At 49.9% G+C, this 17,771-nt stretch overlaps 1 protein-coding gene across 3 annotated transcripts; it reads left to right on the top strand.

The window, feature by feature from the left end:
* Positions 1-4,413: 4,413 nt before the first annotated feature.
* On the top strand, positions 4,414-16,550 carry LOC138784075 (zinc finger protein 154-like). 3 transcript variants are annotated; one of them, XR_011361790.1, is made up of 6 exons: positions 4,420-4,497; positions 8,436-8,568; positions 8,751-8,840; positions 12,482-12,574; positions 13,183-15,654; positions 15,707-16,550. XR_011361790.1 is itself a non-coding variant. In XM_069959580.1 (5 exons), exons 2-5 carry the CDS (start codon positions 8,489-8,491, stop codon positions 14,379-14,381), a joined length of 1,425 nt encoding a protein of 474 aa, XP_069815681.1. In that variant the 5' UTR covers positions 4,414-4,497; positions 8,436-8,488; the 3' UTR covers positions 14,382-16,550. The 3 variants fall into 3 exon arrangements, 2 of the variants coding, with proteins under 2 accessions (XP_069815681.1, XP_069815680.1); XM_069959580.1 differs by having other exon boundaries at positions 4,414-4,497; positions 8,436-8,531; positions 13,183-16,550; XM_069959579.1 differs by having other exon boundaries at positions 13,183-16,550.
* Positions 16,551-17,771: the final 1,221 nt, after the last annotated feature.

Genomic DNA, 17,771 nt, shown 5'->3' with positions numbered 1-17,771 from the left:
TAGTAGTAGTAGTAGTAGCTGTGGCCCCTCCTGTAGTAGATGATGGGAGTAGTAGTAGTAGTAGCTGTGGCTCCTCCTGTAGTAGATGATGGGAGTAGTAGTAGTAGTAGTAGCTGTGGCTCCTCCTGTAGATGATGGGAGTAGTAGTAGTAGTAGTAGTAGTAGCTGTGGCTCCTCCTGTAGTAGAGATGGGAGTAGTAGTAGTAGTAGCTGTGGCTCCTCCTGTAGTAGATGATGGGAGTAGTAGTAGTAGCTGTGGCTCCTCCTGTAGTAGATGATGGGAGTAGTAGTAGTAGCTGTGGCTCCTCCTGTAGTAGATGATGGGAGTAGTAGTAGTAGCTGTGGCTCCTCCTGTAGTAGATGATGGGAGTAGTAGTAGTAGTAGTAGTAGCAGCTGTGGCTCCTCCTGTAGTAGATGATGGGAGTAGTAGTAGTAGTAGTAGCTGTGGCTCCTCCTGTAGTAGATGATGGGAGTAGTAGTAATAGTAGTAGCTGTGGTTCCTCCTGTAGTAGATGATGGGAGTAGTAGTAGTAGTAGTAGCTGTGGCTCCTCCTGTAGTAGATGATGAGAGTAGTAGTAGTAGTAGCTGTGGCTCCTCCTGTAGTAGATGATGGGAGTAGTAGTAGTAGTAGCTGTGGCTCCTCCTGTAGTAGATGATGGGAGTAGTAGTAGTAGTAGTAGTAGTATAAGTAGCTGTGGCTCCTCCTGTAGTAGATGATGGGAGTAGTAGTAGTAGTAGTAGCTGTGGTTCCTCCTGTAGTAGATGATGGGAGTAGTAGTAGTAGTAGTAGTAGTAGCTGTGGCTCCTCCTGTAGTAGATGATGGGAGTAGTAGTAGTATAAGTAGCTGTGGCTCCTCCTGTAGTAGATGATTGGAGTAGTAGTAGTAGTAGTAGTAGTAGTAGTAGTAGCAGCTGTGGCTACTCCTGTAGTAGATGATGGGAGTAGTAGTAGTAGTAGCTGTGGCTCCTCCTGTAGTAGATGATGGGAGTAGTAGTAGAAGTAGTAGTAGCTGTGGCTCCACCTGTAGTAGATGATGGGAGTAGTAGTAGTAGTAGCTGTGGCTCCTCCTGTAGTAGATGCTGGGAGTAGTAGTAGTAGTAGTAGTAGCTGTGGCTCCTCCTGTAGTAGATGATGGGAGTAGTAGTAGTAGTAGTAGTAGTAGTAGCTGTGGTTCCTCCTGTAGTAGATGATGGGAGTAGTAGTAGTAGTAGCTGTGGTTCCTCCTGTAGTAGATGATGGGAGTAGTAGTAGTAGTAGTAGTAGTAGTAGTAGTAGTAGTAGTAGTAGTAGTAGCTGTGGCTCCTCCTGTAGTAGATGCTGGGAGTAGTAGTAGTAGCTGTGGCTCCTCCTGTAGTAGATGCTGGGAGTAGTAGTAGTAGTAGTAGCTGTGGTTCCTCCTGTAGTAGATGATGGGAGTAGTAGTAGTAGTAGTAGTAGCTGTGGCTCCTCCTGTAGTAGATGCTGGGAGTAGTAGTAGTAGCTGTGGCTCCTCCTGTAGTAGATGCTGGGAGTAGTAGTAGTAGTAGTAGCTGTGGCTCCTCCTGTAGTAGATGATGGGAGTAGTAGTAGTAGTATAAGTAGCTGTGGCTCCTCCTGTAGATGATGGGAGTAGTAGTAGTAGTAGTAGTAGTAGTAGCAGCAGCAGCTGTGGCTCCTCCTGTAGTAGATGATTGGAGTAGTAGTAGTAGTAGTAGTAGTAGTAGTAGTAGTAGCTGTGGTTCCTCCTGTAGTAGATGATGGGAGTAGTAGTAGTAGCTGTGGTTCCTCCTGTAGTAGATGATGGGAGTAGTAGTAGCAGCTGTGGCTCCTCCTGTAGTAGATGCTGGGAGTAGTAGTAGTAGTAGCTGTGGTTCCTCCTGTAGTAGATGATGGGAGTAGTAGTAGTAGTAGCTGTGGCTCCTCCTGTAGTAGATGATGCGAGTAGTAGTAGTAGTAGCTGTGGCTCCTCCTGTAGTAGATGCTGGGAGTAGTAGTAGTAGTAGCTGTGGTTCCTCCTGTAGTAGATGATGGGAGTAGTAGTAGTAGCTGTGGTTCCTCCTGTAGTAGATGATGGGAGTAGTAGTAGTAGTAGTAGTAGCTGTGGTTCCTCCTGTAGTAGATTATGGGAGTAGTAGTAGTAGCTGTGGCTCCTCCTGTAGTAGATGCTGGGAGTAGTAGTAGTAGTAGCAGCTGTGGCTCCTCCTATAGTAGATGATGGGAGTAGTAGTAGTAGTAGTAGTAGCTGTGGCTCCTCCTGTAGTAGATGCTGGGAGTAGTAGTAGTAGTAGTAGCTGTGGCTCCTCCTATAGTAGATGATGGGAGTAGTAGTAGTAGCTGTGGCTCCTCCTGTAGTAGATGATGGGAGTAGTAGCTGTGGCTCCTCCTGTAGTAGATGATGGGAGTAGTAGTAGTAGCTGTGGCTCCTCCTGTAGTAGATGATGGGAGTAGTAGTAGTAGCTGTGGCTCCTCCTGTAGTAGATGATGGGAGTAGTAGTAGTAGTAGCTGTGGCTCCTCCTGTAGTAGATGATGGGAGTAGTAGTAGTAGTAGTAGTAGCTGTGGTTCCTCCTGTAGTAGATGATGGGAGTAGTAGTAGTAGTAGTAGCTGTGGTTCCTCCTGTAGTAGATGATGGGAGTAGTAGTAGTAGTAGTAGCTGTGGCTCCTCCTGTAGTAGATGCTGGGAGTAGTAGTAGTAGCTGTGGCTCCTCCTGTAGTAGATGATGGGAGTAGTAGTAGTAGTAGTAGCTGTGGTTCCTCCTGTAGTAGATGATGGGAGTAGTAGTAGTAGTAGTAGCTGTGGTTCCTCCTGTAGTAGATGATGGGAGTAGTAGTAGTAGTAGTAGTAGTAGCTGTGGTTCCTCCTGTAGTAGATGATGGGAGTAGTAGTAGTAGTAGCTGTGGTTCCTCCTGTAGTAGATGATGGGAGTAGTAGTAGTAGTAGTAGTAGTAGTAGCAGCTGTGGCTCCTCCTGTAGTAGATGATTGGAGTAGTAGTAATAGTAGTAGCTGTGGCTCCTCCTATAGTAGATGATGGGAGTAGTAGTAGTAGTAGTAGCTGTGGTTCCTCCTGTAGTAGATGATGGGAGTAGTAGTAGTAGTAGTAGTAGTAGCTGTGGTTCCTCCTGTAGTAGATGATGGGAGTAGTAGTAGTAGTAGCTGTGGTTCCTCCTGTAGTAGATGATGGGAGTAGTAGTAGTAGTAGTAGCTGTGGCTCCTCCTGTAGTAGATGATGGTAGTAGTAGTAGTAGTAGTAGTAGCTGTGGTTCCTCCTGTAGTAGATGATGGGAGTAGTAGTAGTAGCTGTGGCTCCTCCTGTAGTAGATGATGGGAGTAGTAGTAGTAGCTGTGGCTCCTCCTGTAGTAGATGATGGGAGTAGTAGTAGTAGTAGCTGTGGCTCCTCCTGTAGTAGATGATGGGAGTAGTAGTAGTAGCTGTGGCTCCTCCTGTAGTAGATGATGGGAGTAGTAGTAGTAGTAGTAGCTGTGGCTCCTCCTGTAGTAGATGATGGGAGTAGTAGTAGTAGTAGTAGTAGTAGCTGTGGTTCCTCCTGTAGTAGATGATGGGAGTAGTAGTAGTAGCTGTGGCTCCTCCTGTAGTAGATGATGGGAGTAGTAGTAGTAGTAGCTGTGGCTCCTCCTGTAGTAGATGATGGGAGTAGTAGTAGTAGCTGTGGCTCCTCCTGTAGTAGATGATGGGAGTAGTAGTAGTAGTAGTAGCTGTGGCTCCTCCTGTAGTAGATGATGGGAGTAGTAGTAGTAGTAGTAGTAGTAGCTGTGGCTCCTCCTGTAGTAGATGATGGTAGTAGTAGTAGTAGTAGTAGTAGTAGTAGTAGTAGTAGTAGTAGTAGTAGCTGTGGCTCCTCCTGTAGTAGATGATGGTAGTAGTAGTAGTAGTAGTAGTAGTAGTAGTAGTAGTAGTAGTAGTAGTAGCTGTGGTTCCTCCTGTAGTAGATGATGGGAGTAGTAGTAGTAGTAGTAGTAGTAGTAGTAGCTGTGGCTCCTCCTGTAGTAGATGATGGGAGTAGTAGTAGTAGTAGTAGTAGTAGTAGTCGCTGTGACTCCTCCTGTAGTAGATGATGGGAGTAGTAGTAGTAGTAGCTGTGGTTCCTCCCTCAGCCGCTTGCAGCCATCGCTCTCCCGGAAACATCCGTCCCTCCTGACAGCACGTGACAGCACTAATCTAGTAGGACACGCCTCCCGGAAGTTATCGGCAAGAACCCCGCCCATCTCTCCGCCCGCCTATTCTCTCGTACTGCAGGAGGGGCGTGTCCAAAGGAGTTGGCGTCATAACAAGGGAGGGGTCTACCGCGCGGCCAATGGCTGTTAGAGAGAGAGTGAGGAAAACGTGGGGAGGCGTGTCCTCTCAGTGACAGGTCAGAAGATTTGTTGTGGGTGTGGCTACCTGTCACGGACTCCACCCACTTTCCCATAATGCTTTGCCTCTGGAGCCGACCGGAGCCGAGAAACTCTCTGTTGTCTCCTTACCGGGAAGATGGCGGCACCGGGGCGGGCGGAGGTGAGAGGGGCGGAGCCACAACGGGGATGTGTGAGGAGGGTCTGTATTACATGTGTGATATTACATGGATAGTGTCTGTATTACATGTGTGATATTACATGGATAGTGTCTGTATTACATGTGTGATATTACATGGATAGTGTCTGTATTACATGTGTGATATTACATGGATAGTGTCTGTATTACGTGTGTGATATTACATGGATAGTGTCTGTATTACATGTGTGATATTACATGGATAGTGTCTGTATTACATGTGTGATATTACATGGATAGTGTCTGTATTACATGTGTGATATTACATGGATAGTGTCTGTATTACATGTGTGATATTACATGGAGGGGTCTGTATTACATGTGTGATATTACATGGATAGTGTCTGTATTACATGTGTGATATTACATGGATAGTGTCTGTATTACATGTGTGATATTACATGGATAGTGTCTGTATTACATGTGTGATATTACATGGAGGGGTCTGTATTACATGTGTGATATTACATGGAAAGTGTCTGTATTACATGTCTGATATTATATGGATAGTGTCTGTATAACATGTGTGATATTACATGGATAGTGTCTGTATTACATGTGTGATATTACATGGATAGTGTCTGTATTACATGTGTGATATTACATGGAGGGGTCTGTATTACATGTGTGATATTACATGGAGGGGTCTGTATTACATGTGTGATATTACATGGAGGGGTCTGTATTACATGTGTGATATTACATGGATAGTATCTGTATTACATGTGTGATATTACATGGATAGTGTCTGTATTACATGTGTGATATTACATGGAGGGGTCTGTATTACATGTGTGATATTACATGGAGGGGTCTGTATTACATGTGTGATATTACATGGAGGGGTCTGTATTACATGTGTGATATTACATGGATAGTGTCTGTATTACATGTGTGATATTACATGGAGGGGTCTGTATTACATGTGTGATATTACATGGATAGTGTCTGTATTACATGTGTGATATTACATGGAGGGGTCTGTATTACATGTGTGATATTACATGGATAGTGTCTGTATTACATGTGTGATATTACATGGATAGTGTCTGTATTACATGTGTGATATTACATGGAGGGGTCTGTATTACATGTGTGATATTACATGGAGGGGTCTGTATTACATGTGTGATATTACATGGAGGGGTCTGTATTACATGTGTGATATTACATGGATAGTGTCTGTATTACATGTGTGATATTACATGGAGGGGTCTGTATTACATGTGTGATATTACATGGATAGTGTCTGTATTACATGTGTGATATTACATGGAGGGGTCTGCATTACATGTGTGATATTACATGGATAGTGTCTGTATTACATGTGTGATATTACATGGATAGTGTCTGTATTACATGTGTGATATTACATGGATAGTGTCTGTATTACATGTGTGATATTACATGGAGGGGTCTGTATTACATGTGTGATATTACATGGATAGTGTCTGTATTACATGTGTGATATTACATGGATAGTGTCTGTATTACATGTGTGATATTACATGGATAGTGTCTGTATTACATGTGTGATATTACATGGATAGTGTCTGTATTACATGTGTGATATTACATGGATAGTGCCTGTATTACATGTGTGATATTACATGGATAGTGTCTGTATTACATGTGTGATATTACATGGAGGGGTCTGTATTACATGTGTGATATTACATGGATAGTGTTTGTATTACATGTGTGATATTACATGGAGGGGTCTGTATTACATGTGTGATATTACATGGATAGTGTCTGTATTACATGTGTGATATTACATGGAGGGGTCTGTATTACATGTGTGATATTACATGGATAGTGTCTGTATTACATGTGTGATATTACATGGATAGTGTCTGTATTACATGTGTGATATTACATGGATAGTGTCTGTATTACATGTGTGATATTACATGGAGGGGTCTGTATTACATGTGTGATATTACATGGATAGTGTCTGTATTACATGTGTGATATTACATGGATAGTGTCTGTATTACATGTGTGATATTACATGGATAGTGTCTGTATTACATGTGTGATATTACATGGATAGTGTCTGTATTACATGTGTGATATTACATGGAGGGGTCTGTATTACATGTGTGATATTACATGGATAGTGTCTGTATTACATGTGTGATATTACATGGATAGTGTCTGTATTACATGTGTGATATTACATGGATAGTGTCTGTATTATGTGTGTGATATTACATGGATAGTGTCTGTATTACATGTGTGATATTACATGGATAGTGTCTGTATTACATGTGTGATATTACATGGATAGTGTCTGTATTACATGTGTGATATTACATGGAGGGGTCTGTATTACATGTGTGATATTACATGGAGGGGTCTGTATTACATGTGTGATATTACATGGATAGTGTCTGTATTACAAGTGTGATATTAGATGGATTGTGTCTGTATTACATGTGTGATATTACATGGATAGTGTCTGTATTACAAGTGTGATATTAGATGGATTGTGTCTGTATTACATGTGTGATATTACATATAGTGTCTGTATTACATGTGTGATATTACATGGATAGTGTCTGTATTACATGTGTGATATTACATGGAGGGGTCTGTGTTACATGTGTGATATTACATGGATAGTGTCTGTATTACATGGATAGTGTCTGTATTACATGTGTGATATTACATGGATAGTGTCTGTATTACACGTGTGATATTACATGGAGGGGTCTGTATTACATGTGTGATATTACATGGATAGTGTCTGTATTACATGTGTGATATTACATGGATAGTGTCTGTATTACATGTGTGATATTACATGGATAGTGTCTGTATTACATGTGTGATATTACATGGATATTGTCTGTATTACATGTGTGTTATTACATGGATAGTGTCTGTATTACATGTGTGATATTACATGGATAGTGTCTGTATTACATGTGTGATATTACATGGATAGTGTCTGTATTACATGTGTGATATTACATATAGTGTCTGTATTACATGTGTGATATTTCATGGATAGTGTCTGTATTACATGTGTGATATTGCATGGATAGTGTCTGTATTACATGTGTGATATAACATGAGGGGTCTGTATTACATGTGTGATATTACATGGATAGTGTTTGTATTACATGTGTGATATTACATGGAGGGGTCTGTATTACATGTGTGATATTACATGGATAGTGTCTGTATTACATGTGTGATATTACATGGATAGTGTCTGTATTACATGAGTGATATTACATGGAGGGGTCTGTATTACATGTGTGATATTACATGGATAGTGTCTGTATTACATGTGTGATATTACATGGATAGTGTCTGTATTACATGAGTGATATTACATGGATAGTGTCTGTATTACATGTGTGATATTACATGAGGGGTCTGGATTACATGTGTGATATAACATGAGGGGTCTGTATTACATGTGTGATATTACATGGATAGTGTCTGTATTACATGAGTGATATTACATGGATAGTGTCTGTATTACATGTGTGATATTACATGGATAGTGTCTGTATTACATGTGTGATATTACATGGATAGTGTCTGTATTACATGTGTGATATTACATGGATAGTGTCTGTATTACATGTGTGATATTACATGGATAGTGTCTGTATTACATGTGTGATATTACATGGATAGTGTCTGTATTACATGTGTGATATTACATGGATAGTGTCTGTATTACATGTGTGATATTACATGGAGGGGTCTGTATTACATGTGTGATATTACATGGATAGTGTCTGTATTACATGTGTGATATTACATGGAGGGGTCTGTATTACATGTGTGATATTACATGGATAGTGTCTGTATTACATGTGTGATATTACATGGATAGTGTCTGTATTACATGTGTGATGCCACCTTCCTCTGACACACAGGTGGTAGCCCCGGTGACGTTTGATGAGGTGGCGGTGTATTTCTCGGAGGGGGAATGGGATCGTCTGGACGGCCGGCAGCGGCTCTTACATCAGGAGGTGATGATGGATAACCTGGAGCTGGTGACGTCTGTGGGTGAGATCTCACGTGTTCCTGTACCGATGTAGAGCAGCCATAGTGACTTGTTACTCTACTGGCAACTGCAGTTATACGTCAGGTTATTAGTCCACCTCCCCCCCCCCCCCCCCCCCCCCTCTAGTCAGGGTCAGCCAGAGAGGGGAAACAGTCAGTAAGTGATTGTTCATTTGCCCCCTTAGGACTCCTGACTCATCGGGAGGACCACCAATCAAATGGGAGATCCCGAGTGAGGAGAAGGAGAAGAGTGAGACCCCAAGAGTCACAAGATGGTGAGAGGCAAGGGAGTGTGTGTGTGTGTGTGTGTTTTTGGGGGGGATTTGTGAGGAGACGAGGTGATGACTGGATGGTGTTGTAGTGGAGGGGTTGGGGGTGATGACAGAAAAGGGTTGGTGTTAGGGCTGGGCGATATGGGCCAAAATCAATATCGCGGTTAATCGCACATGTAGCGGCGGTAACGATAACTGAACGATAATTATGACACGCCCCTTTTTGCAAACCACACCCACTTGCTATGAAAAACTGTCAATATCAAAAAAGTAAAAAAACTCACTAAGCATGACTATACAGGGGTGGCGGACAGGGGTGTATAACTATACAGGGGGCGGATAGGGGTGTATGACTATACAGGGGGGGTGGACAGGGGTGTATGACTATACAGGCGGGGGGTGGACAGGGGTGTATGACTATACAGGCGGGGGGTGGACAGGGGTGTATGACTATACAGGAGGGATAGGGGTATATGACTATACAGGGGGCGGATAGGGGTGTATGACTATACAGTGGGGGGGGGATGGGGGTGTATGACTATACAGCGGGGGGGGGACAGGGGTGTATGACTATACAGGGGGGGATGGGGGTGTATGACTATACAGGGGGGGGGGGGGGACAGGGGTGTATGACTATACAGGGGGGGGACAGGGGTGTATGACTATACAGGGGGGGGGGACAGGGGTGTATGACTATACAGGGGGGGGGACGGGGGTGTATGACTATACAGGGGGGGGATGGGGGTGTATGACTATACAGGGGGGGGACAGGGGTGTATGACTATACAGGGGGGGGGGGGGACAGGGGTGTATGACTATACAGGGGGGGGACAGGGGTGTATGACTATACAGGGGGGGGACAGGGGTGTATGACTATACAGGGGGGGACGGGGGTGTATGACTATACAGGGGGGGACGGGGGTGTATGACTATACAGCGGGGGGGGGACAGGGGGTGTATGACTATACAGGGGGGGGACAGGGGTGTATGACTATACAGGGGGGGGACAGGGGTGTATGACTATACAGGGGGGGGGGACAGGGGTGTATGACTATACAGGGGGGATAGGGGTGTATGACTATACAGGGGGGGATAGGGGTGTATGACTATACAGGGGGGGGATAGGGGTGTATGACTATACAGGGGGGGGGGACAGGGGTGTATGACTATACAAGGCGGCGGATAGGGGTGTATGACTATACAGGGGGGGGGGGGGACAGGGGTGTATGACTATACAGGGGGGGGGGACAGGGGTGTATGACTATACAGGGGGGGGGGGGGGGACAGGGGTGTATGACTATACAGGGGGGGGGGACAGGGGTGTATGACTATACAGGGGGGGGGGGACAGGGGTGTATGACTATACAGGGGGGGGGGGACAGGGGTGTATGACTATACAGGGGGGGGGGGACAGGGGTGTATGACTATACAGGGGGGGGGGACAGGGGTGTATGACTATACAGGGGGGGGGGGGCAGGGGTGTATGACTATACAGGGGGGGGGACAGGGGTGTATGACTATACAGCGGGGGGGGGGGACAGGGGTGTATGACTATACAGGGCGGCGGATAGGGGTGTATGACTATACGGGGGGGGGGTGGACAGGGGTGTATGACTATACAGGGGGGGGGATCGGGGTGTATGACTATACAGGGGGGGGGGGCAGGGGTGTATGACTATACGGGGGGGGGACAGGGGTGTATGACTATACAGCGGGGGGGGGGGGACAGGGGTGTATGACTATACAGGGCGGCGGATAGGGGTGTATGACTATACGGGGGGGGGTGGACAGGGGTGTATGACTATACAGGGGGGGGGATAGGGGTGTATGACTATACAGGGGGCGGATAGGGGTGTATTACTATACAGGGGGCGGATAGGGGTGTATTACTATACAGGGAAATGTAGTTCCCTTAGTAACGGTACAGGGCTGTAGCATAGGAGGAATGAATGGGCTGCAGCAGGATGTCTCCTATAACTTATCCTGCCTGCTGCAGCCCATTCATTCCTCCTATGCTACACTCCTGTACTGTTACTTAGGGAAGTACAGGACAGCCGCCCCAAAATGCTGCTCCTCCAGCTCTGACACGCCGGCGTCCCTGCACACACAGGAAACATGGGCAGTGTTCGCCGGCCGGGTGTGTGGGGGAGGAGCCTCGGAGGGGAGAGGTGGGGGGCCTCGGACAGGACGGGACCAGTGGGGGGCATCGGACGGGACTGGACCGCTGGGGGTGGGGTGGTATCGGACAGGTGAGGAGCCTCAGACGGGACCGGACGGGTAAGGAGGGCGGGCGCTTGGACGGGACTTGCGGGGGGCGGGGCCTTCTTACACTGCTGCTCCTCCACCACCTCCCGCTCTGATATTAGCGCCCCTGCACATAATGTACAGCGCTAATGCCAGGCGGCGTGCGTGTGTGCGGGGGGCGCTCTCACAGGATGGGCGCAGTGAGGGGGCACTCTAACAGGGAGATAGAAAAGCAAAAATACCGCAGATACCGTCCTGGCTAAGTTGAGGTCGGTTAACCGACGCCAGTGACGGTATCGGTATTTTTGCGGTATACCGCCCAGCCCTAGTTGGTGTGGAGGGGTTGGGTGATGAGGATATGATCTGGGGGTGGTGATGAGATGGGGCTGGTGTGGATTTGTTGGGTGTTGTCAGGATGGGGCTGATAGGTTGGAGGTGTGGAGGGGTTAGGGGTGGTAGTGACGGAATGGGGTTGGTATGGAGGGGTTTGGGGTGGTGATGGGATGAGGTTAGTGTGAAAGGGTTGGGGGTTGGCCACGGCTTATGTGGTGACGGAATGGGGTTGGTGTGGAGGGGTGGTGATGGGATGGCATTAGTGTGGAGGGGTTGGGGGTTGGCCACGGCTTATGTGGTGACGGAATGGGGTTGGTGTGGAGCGGTTGGAGGTGGTCATGGGATGGGGTTGGTGATGAGATGGGGTTAGTGTGGAGAGGTTGGGTGGTGATGGAATGGGGTTGGGGGTGGTGACTGGATGGGCTTAGTGTGTAGGGGTTGGGGGAGATGATGGGGTTGGTTTGGAGGGGTTGGGGGTGGTGACTAGATGGGGTTAGTGTGGAGGGGTTGGGGGAGATGACTGGATGGGGTTGGGTAGTGATGGGATGGAGGTGGTGATAGGATGGGGTTGGTGTGGAGGGGTTGAGTGGTGATGGAATGGGGTTGGGGGTAGTGACTGGATGGGGTTAGTGTGGAGGGGTTGGGGGAGATGACTGGATGGGGTTGGGTAGTGATGGGATGGAGGTGGTGATAGGATGGGGTTGGTGTGGAGGGGTTGAGTGGTGATGGAATGGGGTTGGGGGTAGTGACTGGATGGGGTTGGTGTGGAGGGGTTGGGTGGTGATGGGATTGGATTAATGTGAAGGAATAGGGTTGGTGTGGAAGGGTTGTGATAGGATTAGTGTGGAGGGGTTGGGGGTAATGATGGGATGGGGTTGGTGTGGAGGGGTTGTGGGTAATGACTGGATGGGGTTGGTGTGGAGGGGTTGGGGGTAATGACGGGATGGGGTTGGTGTGGAGGGGTTGGGGGTAATGACGGGATGGGGTTGGGGGTGATGAGATGGGCTTGGTGTAAAGGGTAGGGGGTGATGGCACCAGGACTATCAGTATATGTTTCTCTCGCTCAGGGAGGCCTAGGTTGAACCTTATTATAAAAGAAGAAGTAATTGAGGAGCATTCGCCCCCCGCGAGGTCGGACCTGACGGGAGGCAGCTATGTTGGTGAGTTACTCCAGCTGGTGCCGGGGTGGGGAGGTTTATCCTTGTACTGAGCCCCACTTCCCCCTCACTTCCTGTAAGCATGTGATGTCTGTACACTGTTTATTCAGTATCCATGCTTAGGGGTCCCCCATCTTCTCTGTCGGTAAGGCCCCCCCCATCTTCTGTCAGTAACGCCCCCCCCCCCCCCCATCTTCTGTCCTCCGATGTCAGTAACCCCCCCCCTCCATCTTCTCTCTCCTCAGATGTCAGTAACATCCCCCTCCCCCCATCTTCTCTGTCCTCCGATGTCAGTAACCCCCCCCATCTTCTCTGTCCTCCGATGTCAGTAACCCCCTCCATCTTCTCTGTCCTCCGATGTCAGTAAGCCCCCCATTCTTCTCTGTCCTCCGATGTCAGTAACCCCCCCCCATCTTCTCTGTCCTCCGATGTCAGTAACCCCCTCCATCTTCTCTGTCCTCCGATGTCAGTAACCCCCTCCATCTTCTCTGTCCTCCGATGTCAGTAAGCCCCCCATTCTTCTCTGTCCTCCGATGTCAGTAACGCCTTCCCCATCTTCTCTGTCCTCCGATGTCAGTAACATCCCCCTCCCCCCATCTTCTCTGTGGCAGATAATGATTTTCGGGGGTCTCCCGCTCCTCCACTTGACCCCCCGCCGCACCATCTTCTGAGGCCGGACCTCAATGGCAACAGCCTGGTCCACAGAGCGAGCTCCCGCCTCCCTGCGGACCGGCCATACTCCTGCTCTGACTGTTACCGCAGCTTCATCCGGAAGTCCCACCTGACCAGCCACCAGCGTACGCATCGGGGAGAGCGCCCCTACCCCTGTGAGATATGCGGCAAGCGATTCCACTACCGCCACCACCTGGTGGGACACAAGCGCATCCACACGGGGGAGAAGTTGTTCTCTTGTGAATATTGTGGGATCCAGTTCAACCATAAAGGGAACTACCAGACGCACCAGCGGCTGCACACGGGGGAGCGCCCCTTCTCCTGTGACATGTGCGGCAAGAGCTTCAACCGCAAGGCCGACCTGATCACGCACTGCCGCATCCACACCGGCGAGAGGCCTTTCACCTGTTCTGATTGCGGGAAAAGTTTTAGTCGTAAGCAGCACCTGGTGACCCACCGGCGTAGACACACGGGCGACACCCCCTTCCCCTGCGACCAGTGCCCGCAGAGGTTTGCCCACAGGAAGGCTCTGCTGCGGCACCAGGAGCTTATCCACTCCACCGAGCGGCCGTACAGCTGCCCAGATTGTGGCAAGGGGTTTGCCTGCCGGTCCCATCTCCTCACCCACCAGCGTGCCCATCAGAATGCCAGCTGCGCGGGTGGTGAGAAGCCCTTCTCCTGTGATCAGTGCCGCAGGAGCTTTGTGGCGCAGCCACATCTGCAGGCCCATCGGAGAAGCCACAGCGGCGTGCCAGGAGAGCGCCCCTTCAAATGTGCCGACTGCGGCAAAGGATTCAATAGCAGAAAGTACCTGAGCCGCCACCAGAAGATCCACACCGGGGAGCGGCCATTCCGCTGCAACGTCTGTGGAGACACTTTCATACAGAAGCCCAACCTGGAGCGGCACAAGGGCATCCACAGTGGCCAGCGGCCCTTTTCTTGCCTGGTGTGTGGGGGAAGTTTTTACAAGAAGCACAACCTGGTCCGACATCAGAGGATCCACACGGGCGAGAGGCTGCACTCCAGCTGCAAAGTGTCCCAGCCCATTGCCCGCACAGCGCGGGACCCCTACAACCACAGTGGGGGACCCCTACAACCAGAGCAGGGCCACAGCAGACGTGTTCAAGAAGGGCTGTAACCGCGCTCACTCCCAGCAATAATAATTGTATCGTGAGGTTACACGGGTGGGGGCCAGTGCCGGAGCAGAGAAGGGGCAGCCATACATCATTTCTAGTCACCAGACCCCAAATGACAAGACGTGACACAGACTAGTGCGGTGTGACCCGACACGGGGCGAGACTCCCACCCCCACCGTGTGACCTAACACAGTGCGAGACTCCCACCCCCACCGTGTGACCCGACACGGGGCGAGACTCCCACCCCCACCGTGTGACCCGACACGGGGCGAGACTCCCACCCCCACCGTGTGACCCGACACGGGGCGAGACTTCCACCCCCACCGTGTGACCCGACACGGGGCGAGACTTCCACCCCCACCGTGTGACCCGGCAGAGGGCGAGGCTCCACCCCAACCGTGTGACCCGGCAGAGGGCGAGGCTCCACCCCCACCGTGTGACCCGGCAGAGGGCGAGGCTCCACCCCCACCGTGTGACCCAACACAGGATGAGACTCCAACCCCCACCGCATGAGCCGACACGGGGCGAGACTCCAAGCCCCACCTCGTGACCTGACACAGCGTGAGGCTCCAAATGGCGCACAGTGACCTGGTGTGAACCGACACTGGGAGATGTGCGGACCGGGTGGTGGGACCCGACACTGGGAAAGGTGCGGACCAGCGTGGTGGGACCTGACACTGGGAGAGGTGCGGACCGGGGTGGTGGGACCCGACACTGGGAGAGATGCGGACTGGCGGGGCCCAACACTGGGAGAGGTCCGGGGCCCAACACTGGCAGAGGTGCGAACCGTCGGATTGGGACCTGACACTGGGAGAGGTACGGACCGGTGTGGTGGGGCCCGACCCTGGGAGAGGTGCGGACCGGCGGGACGGGACCCAACGCTGGGAGAGGTGCGGACCGGCGTGGTGGGACCTGACACTGGGAGAGGTGCGGACCAGCGTGGTGGGACCTGACACTGGGAGAGGTGCGGACCGGCGTGGTGGGACCTGACACTGGGAGAGGTGCGGACCGGCGTGGTGGGACCTGACACTGGGAGAGGTGCGGACAGGCGTGGTGGGACCTGACACTGGGAGAGGTGCGGACCGGCGTGGTGGGACCTGACACTGGGAGAGGTGCGGACCGGCGTGGTGGGGCCTGACCCTGGGAGAGGTGCGGACCGGCGGGACGGGACCCGGCGGGACGGGACCCAACACTGGGAGATGTGCGGACAGGCGTGGTGGGGCCCGACACTGGGAGAGGTGCGGACCAGCGAGGTGGGACCTGACACTGGGAGAGGTGCGGACCGGCGGGACGGGACCCGGCGGGACGGGGCCTGACACTGGGAGAGGTGCGGACAGGCGTGGTGGGACCTGACACTGGGAGAGGTGCGGACCAACGAAACCTAGACTGTAGCAGTGTGATGTGACGCGGGGAGGATCTCTGGATACTATAGGTGTAGATGGGAACATATACACAGACCGTGAGATGGAGATGGCGGCTACTGAGGATTCATGATGGCTGATGGCGCTCGTCTACATGGAGGACAGCTGGAGGATTATATGTTATATCGCTCTGCCTTCTAGGACATGCACTGGGGCTCCACAATGTAACGTCCACATTATAAGAGGAGCCCCCAACTGTGCCGCCACCAAAGCCTGTGTGTATATACTGTATATAGTGTGCGCTGTGCTGGTTGTATGTATAATGTGTATATACTCTACGCTATGCTGGTTGTATGGATAATCTGTATATACTGTACGCTATGCTGGCTGTATGTATAAGGTGTATATAGTGTGCGCTATGCTGGTTGTATGTATAATGTGTATATACTGTATGCTATGCTGGTTGTATGGATAATCTGTATATACTGTGTGCTATGCTGGTTGTATGTATGTGTATATACTGTATATAGTGTGCGCTATGCTGGCTGTATGTATAAGGTGTATATAGTGTGCGCTATGCTGGTTGTATGTATAATGTGTATATACTGTGTGCTATGCTGGTTGTATGTATGTGTATATATTGTATATAGTGTGCGCTGTGCTGGTTGTAGGTATGTGTATATACTGTACGCTATGCTGGCTGTATGTATATACTGTATATAGTGTACGCTATGCTGGTTGTATGGATAATCTGTATATACTGCAGGGCTCCAGATGGCGACCAAAATGGTCGCCAATGCAACTGACATCTTGCAAATGGCGCCCAGATTTATTAATCTGGGCGCCATTTGCGACTGGCCCCGGCGGCGGCGCGCTGTCTCTTTAAGGACAATGACCGCCTTCCGCACGCTGCACCGAAGCGTGTCTCCGCACACTGGGGACACGCTTCTCCAGTGACGTCATCCAGCACGTCCGTCATTCATTGGACGGACGGCCGCAGAGGTGCCACACTCCTCCAGCGCCTCTCTCCCGCCTCTCCTCACCCGGCGGTTCTTCAAGTTCACCCCAGCGGCACCAAGCTTAGATAGTGGGTGAGTACAACCGGAGGGACGGCAGGGGTGGCGGCCGGCCAGTAATGTGTGTGGGGGGACCGTGGCCTGGGCGGGGGATTGGTAGTGTGTCTGTTGTGATGGCGGCCAGGTGCGGTAGTCAGTGCGTGTGGGGTGCGAGGGGGGGGGGGGTATGTATAGACTGCACAGTACCACTTCCCTCAGTGTCTGTATGTATATACACTGCACAGCACCACTTCCCTCAGTGTCTGTATGTATATACACTGCACAGTACCACTTCCCTCAGTGTCTGGATGTATATACACTGCACAGTACCACTTCCCTCAGTGTCTGTATGTATATACACTGCACAGTACCACTTCCCTCAGTGTCTGTATGTATGTATAGACTGCACAGTACCACTTCCCTCAGTGTCTGGATGTATATACACTGCACAGTACCACTTCCCTCAGTGTCTGGATGTATATACACTGCACAGTACCACTTCCCTCAGTGTCTGTATGTATATACACTGCACAGTACCACTTCCCTCAGTGTCTGTCTGTATATACACTGCACAGTACCACTTCCCTCAGTGTCTGTATATATATAGACTGCACAGTACCACTTCCCTTAGTGTCTGTATGTATAGACTGCACAGTACCACTTCCTCAGTGTCTGTATGTATATACACTGCACAGTACCACTTCCCTCAGTGTGTATGTATATACACTGCACAGTACCACTTCCCTCAGTGTCTGTCTGTATATACACTGCACAGTACCACTTCCCTCAGTGTCTGTATGTATATACACTGCACAGTACCACTTCCCTCAGTGTCTGTATGTATATACACTGCACAGTACCACTTCCCTCAGTGTCTGTCTGTATATACACTGCACAGTACCACTTCCCTCAGTGTCTGTATATATATAGACTGCACAGTACCACTTCCCTCAGTGTCTGTATATATATAGACTGC

This window comes from Dendropsophus ebraccatus, chromosome 2 (assembly GCF_027789765.1).
Source record: "Dendropsophus ebraccatus isolate aDenEbr1 chromosome 2, aDenEbr1.pat, whole genome shotgun sequence".
In the NCBI taxonomy this organism is placed as follows: Eukaryota; Metazoa; Chordata; class Amphibia; order Anura; family Hylidae; genus Dendropsophus; species Dendropsophus ebraccatus.
The sequence above is the reverse complement of the archived record's forward strand: the minus strand, read 5'-3'. Positions and strand labels throughout refer to the sequence as shown.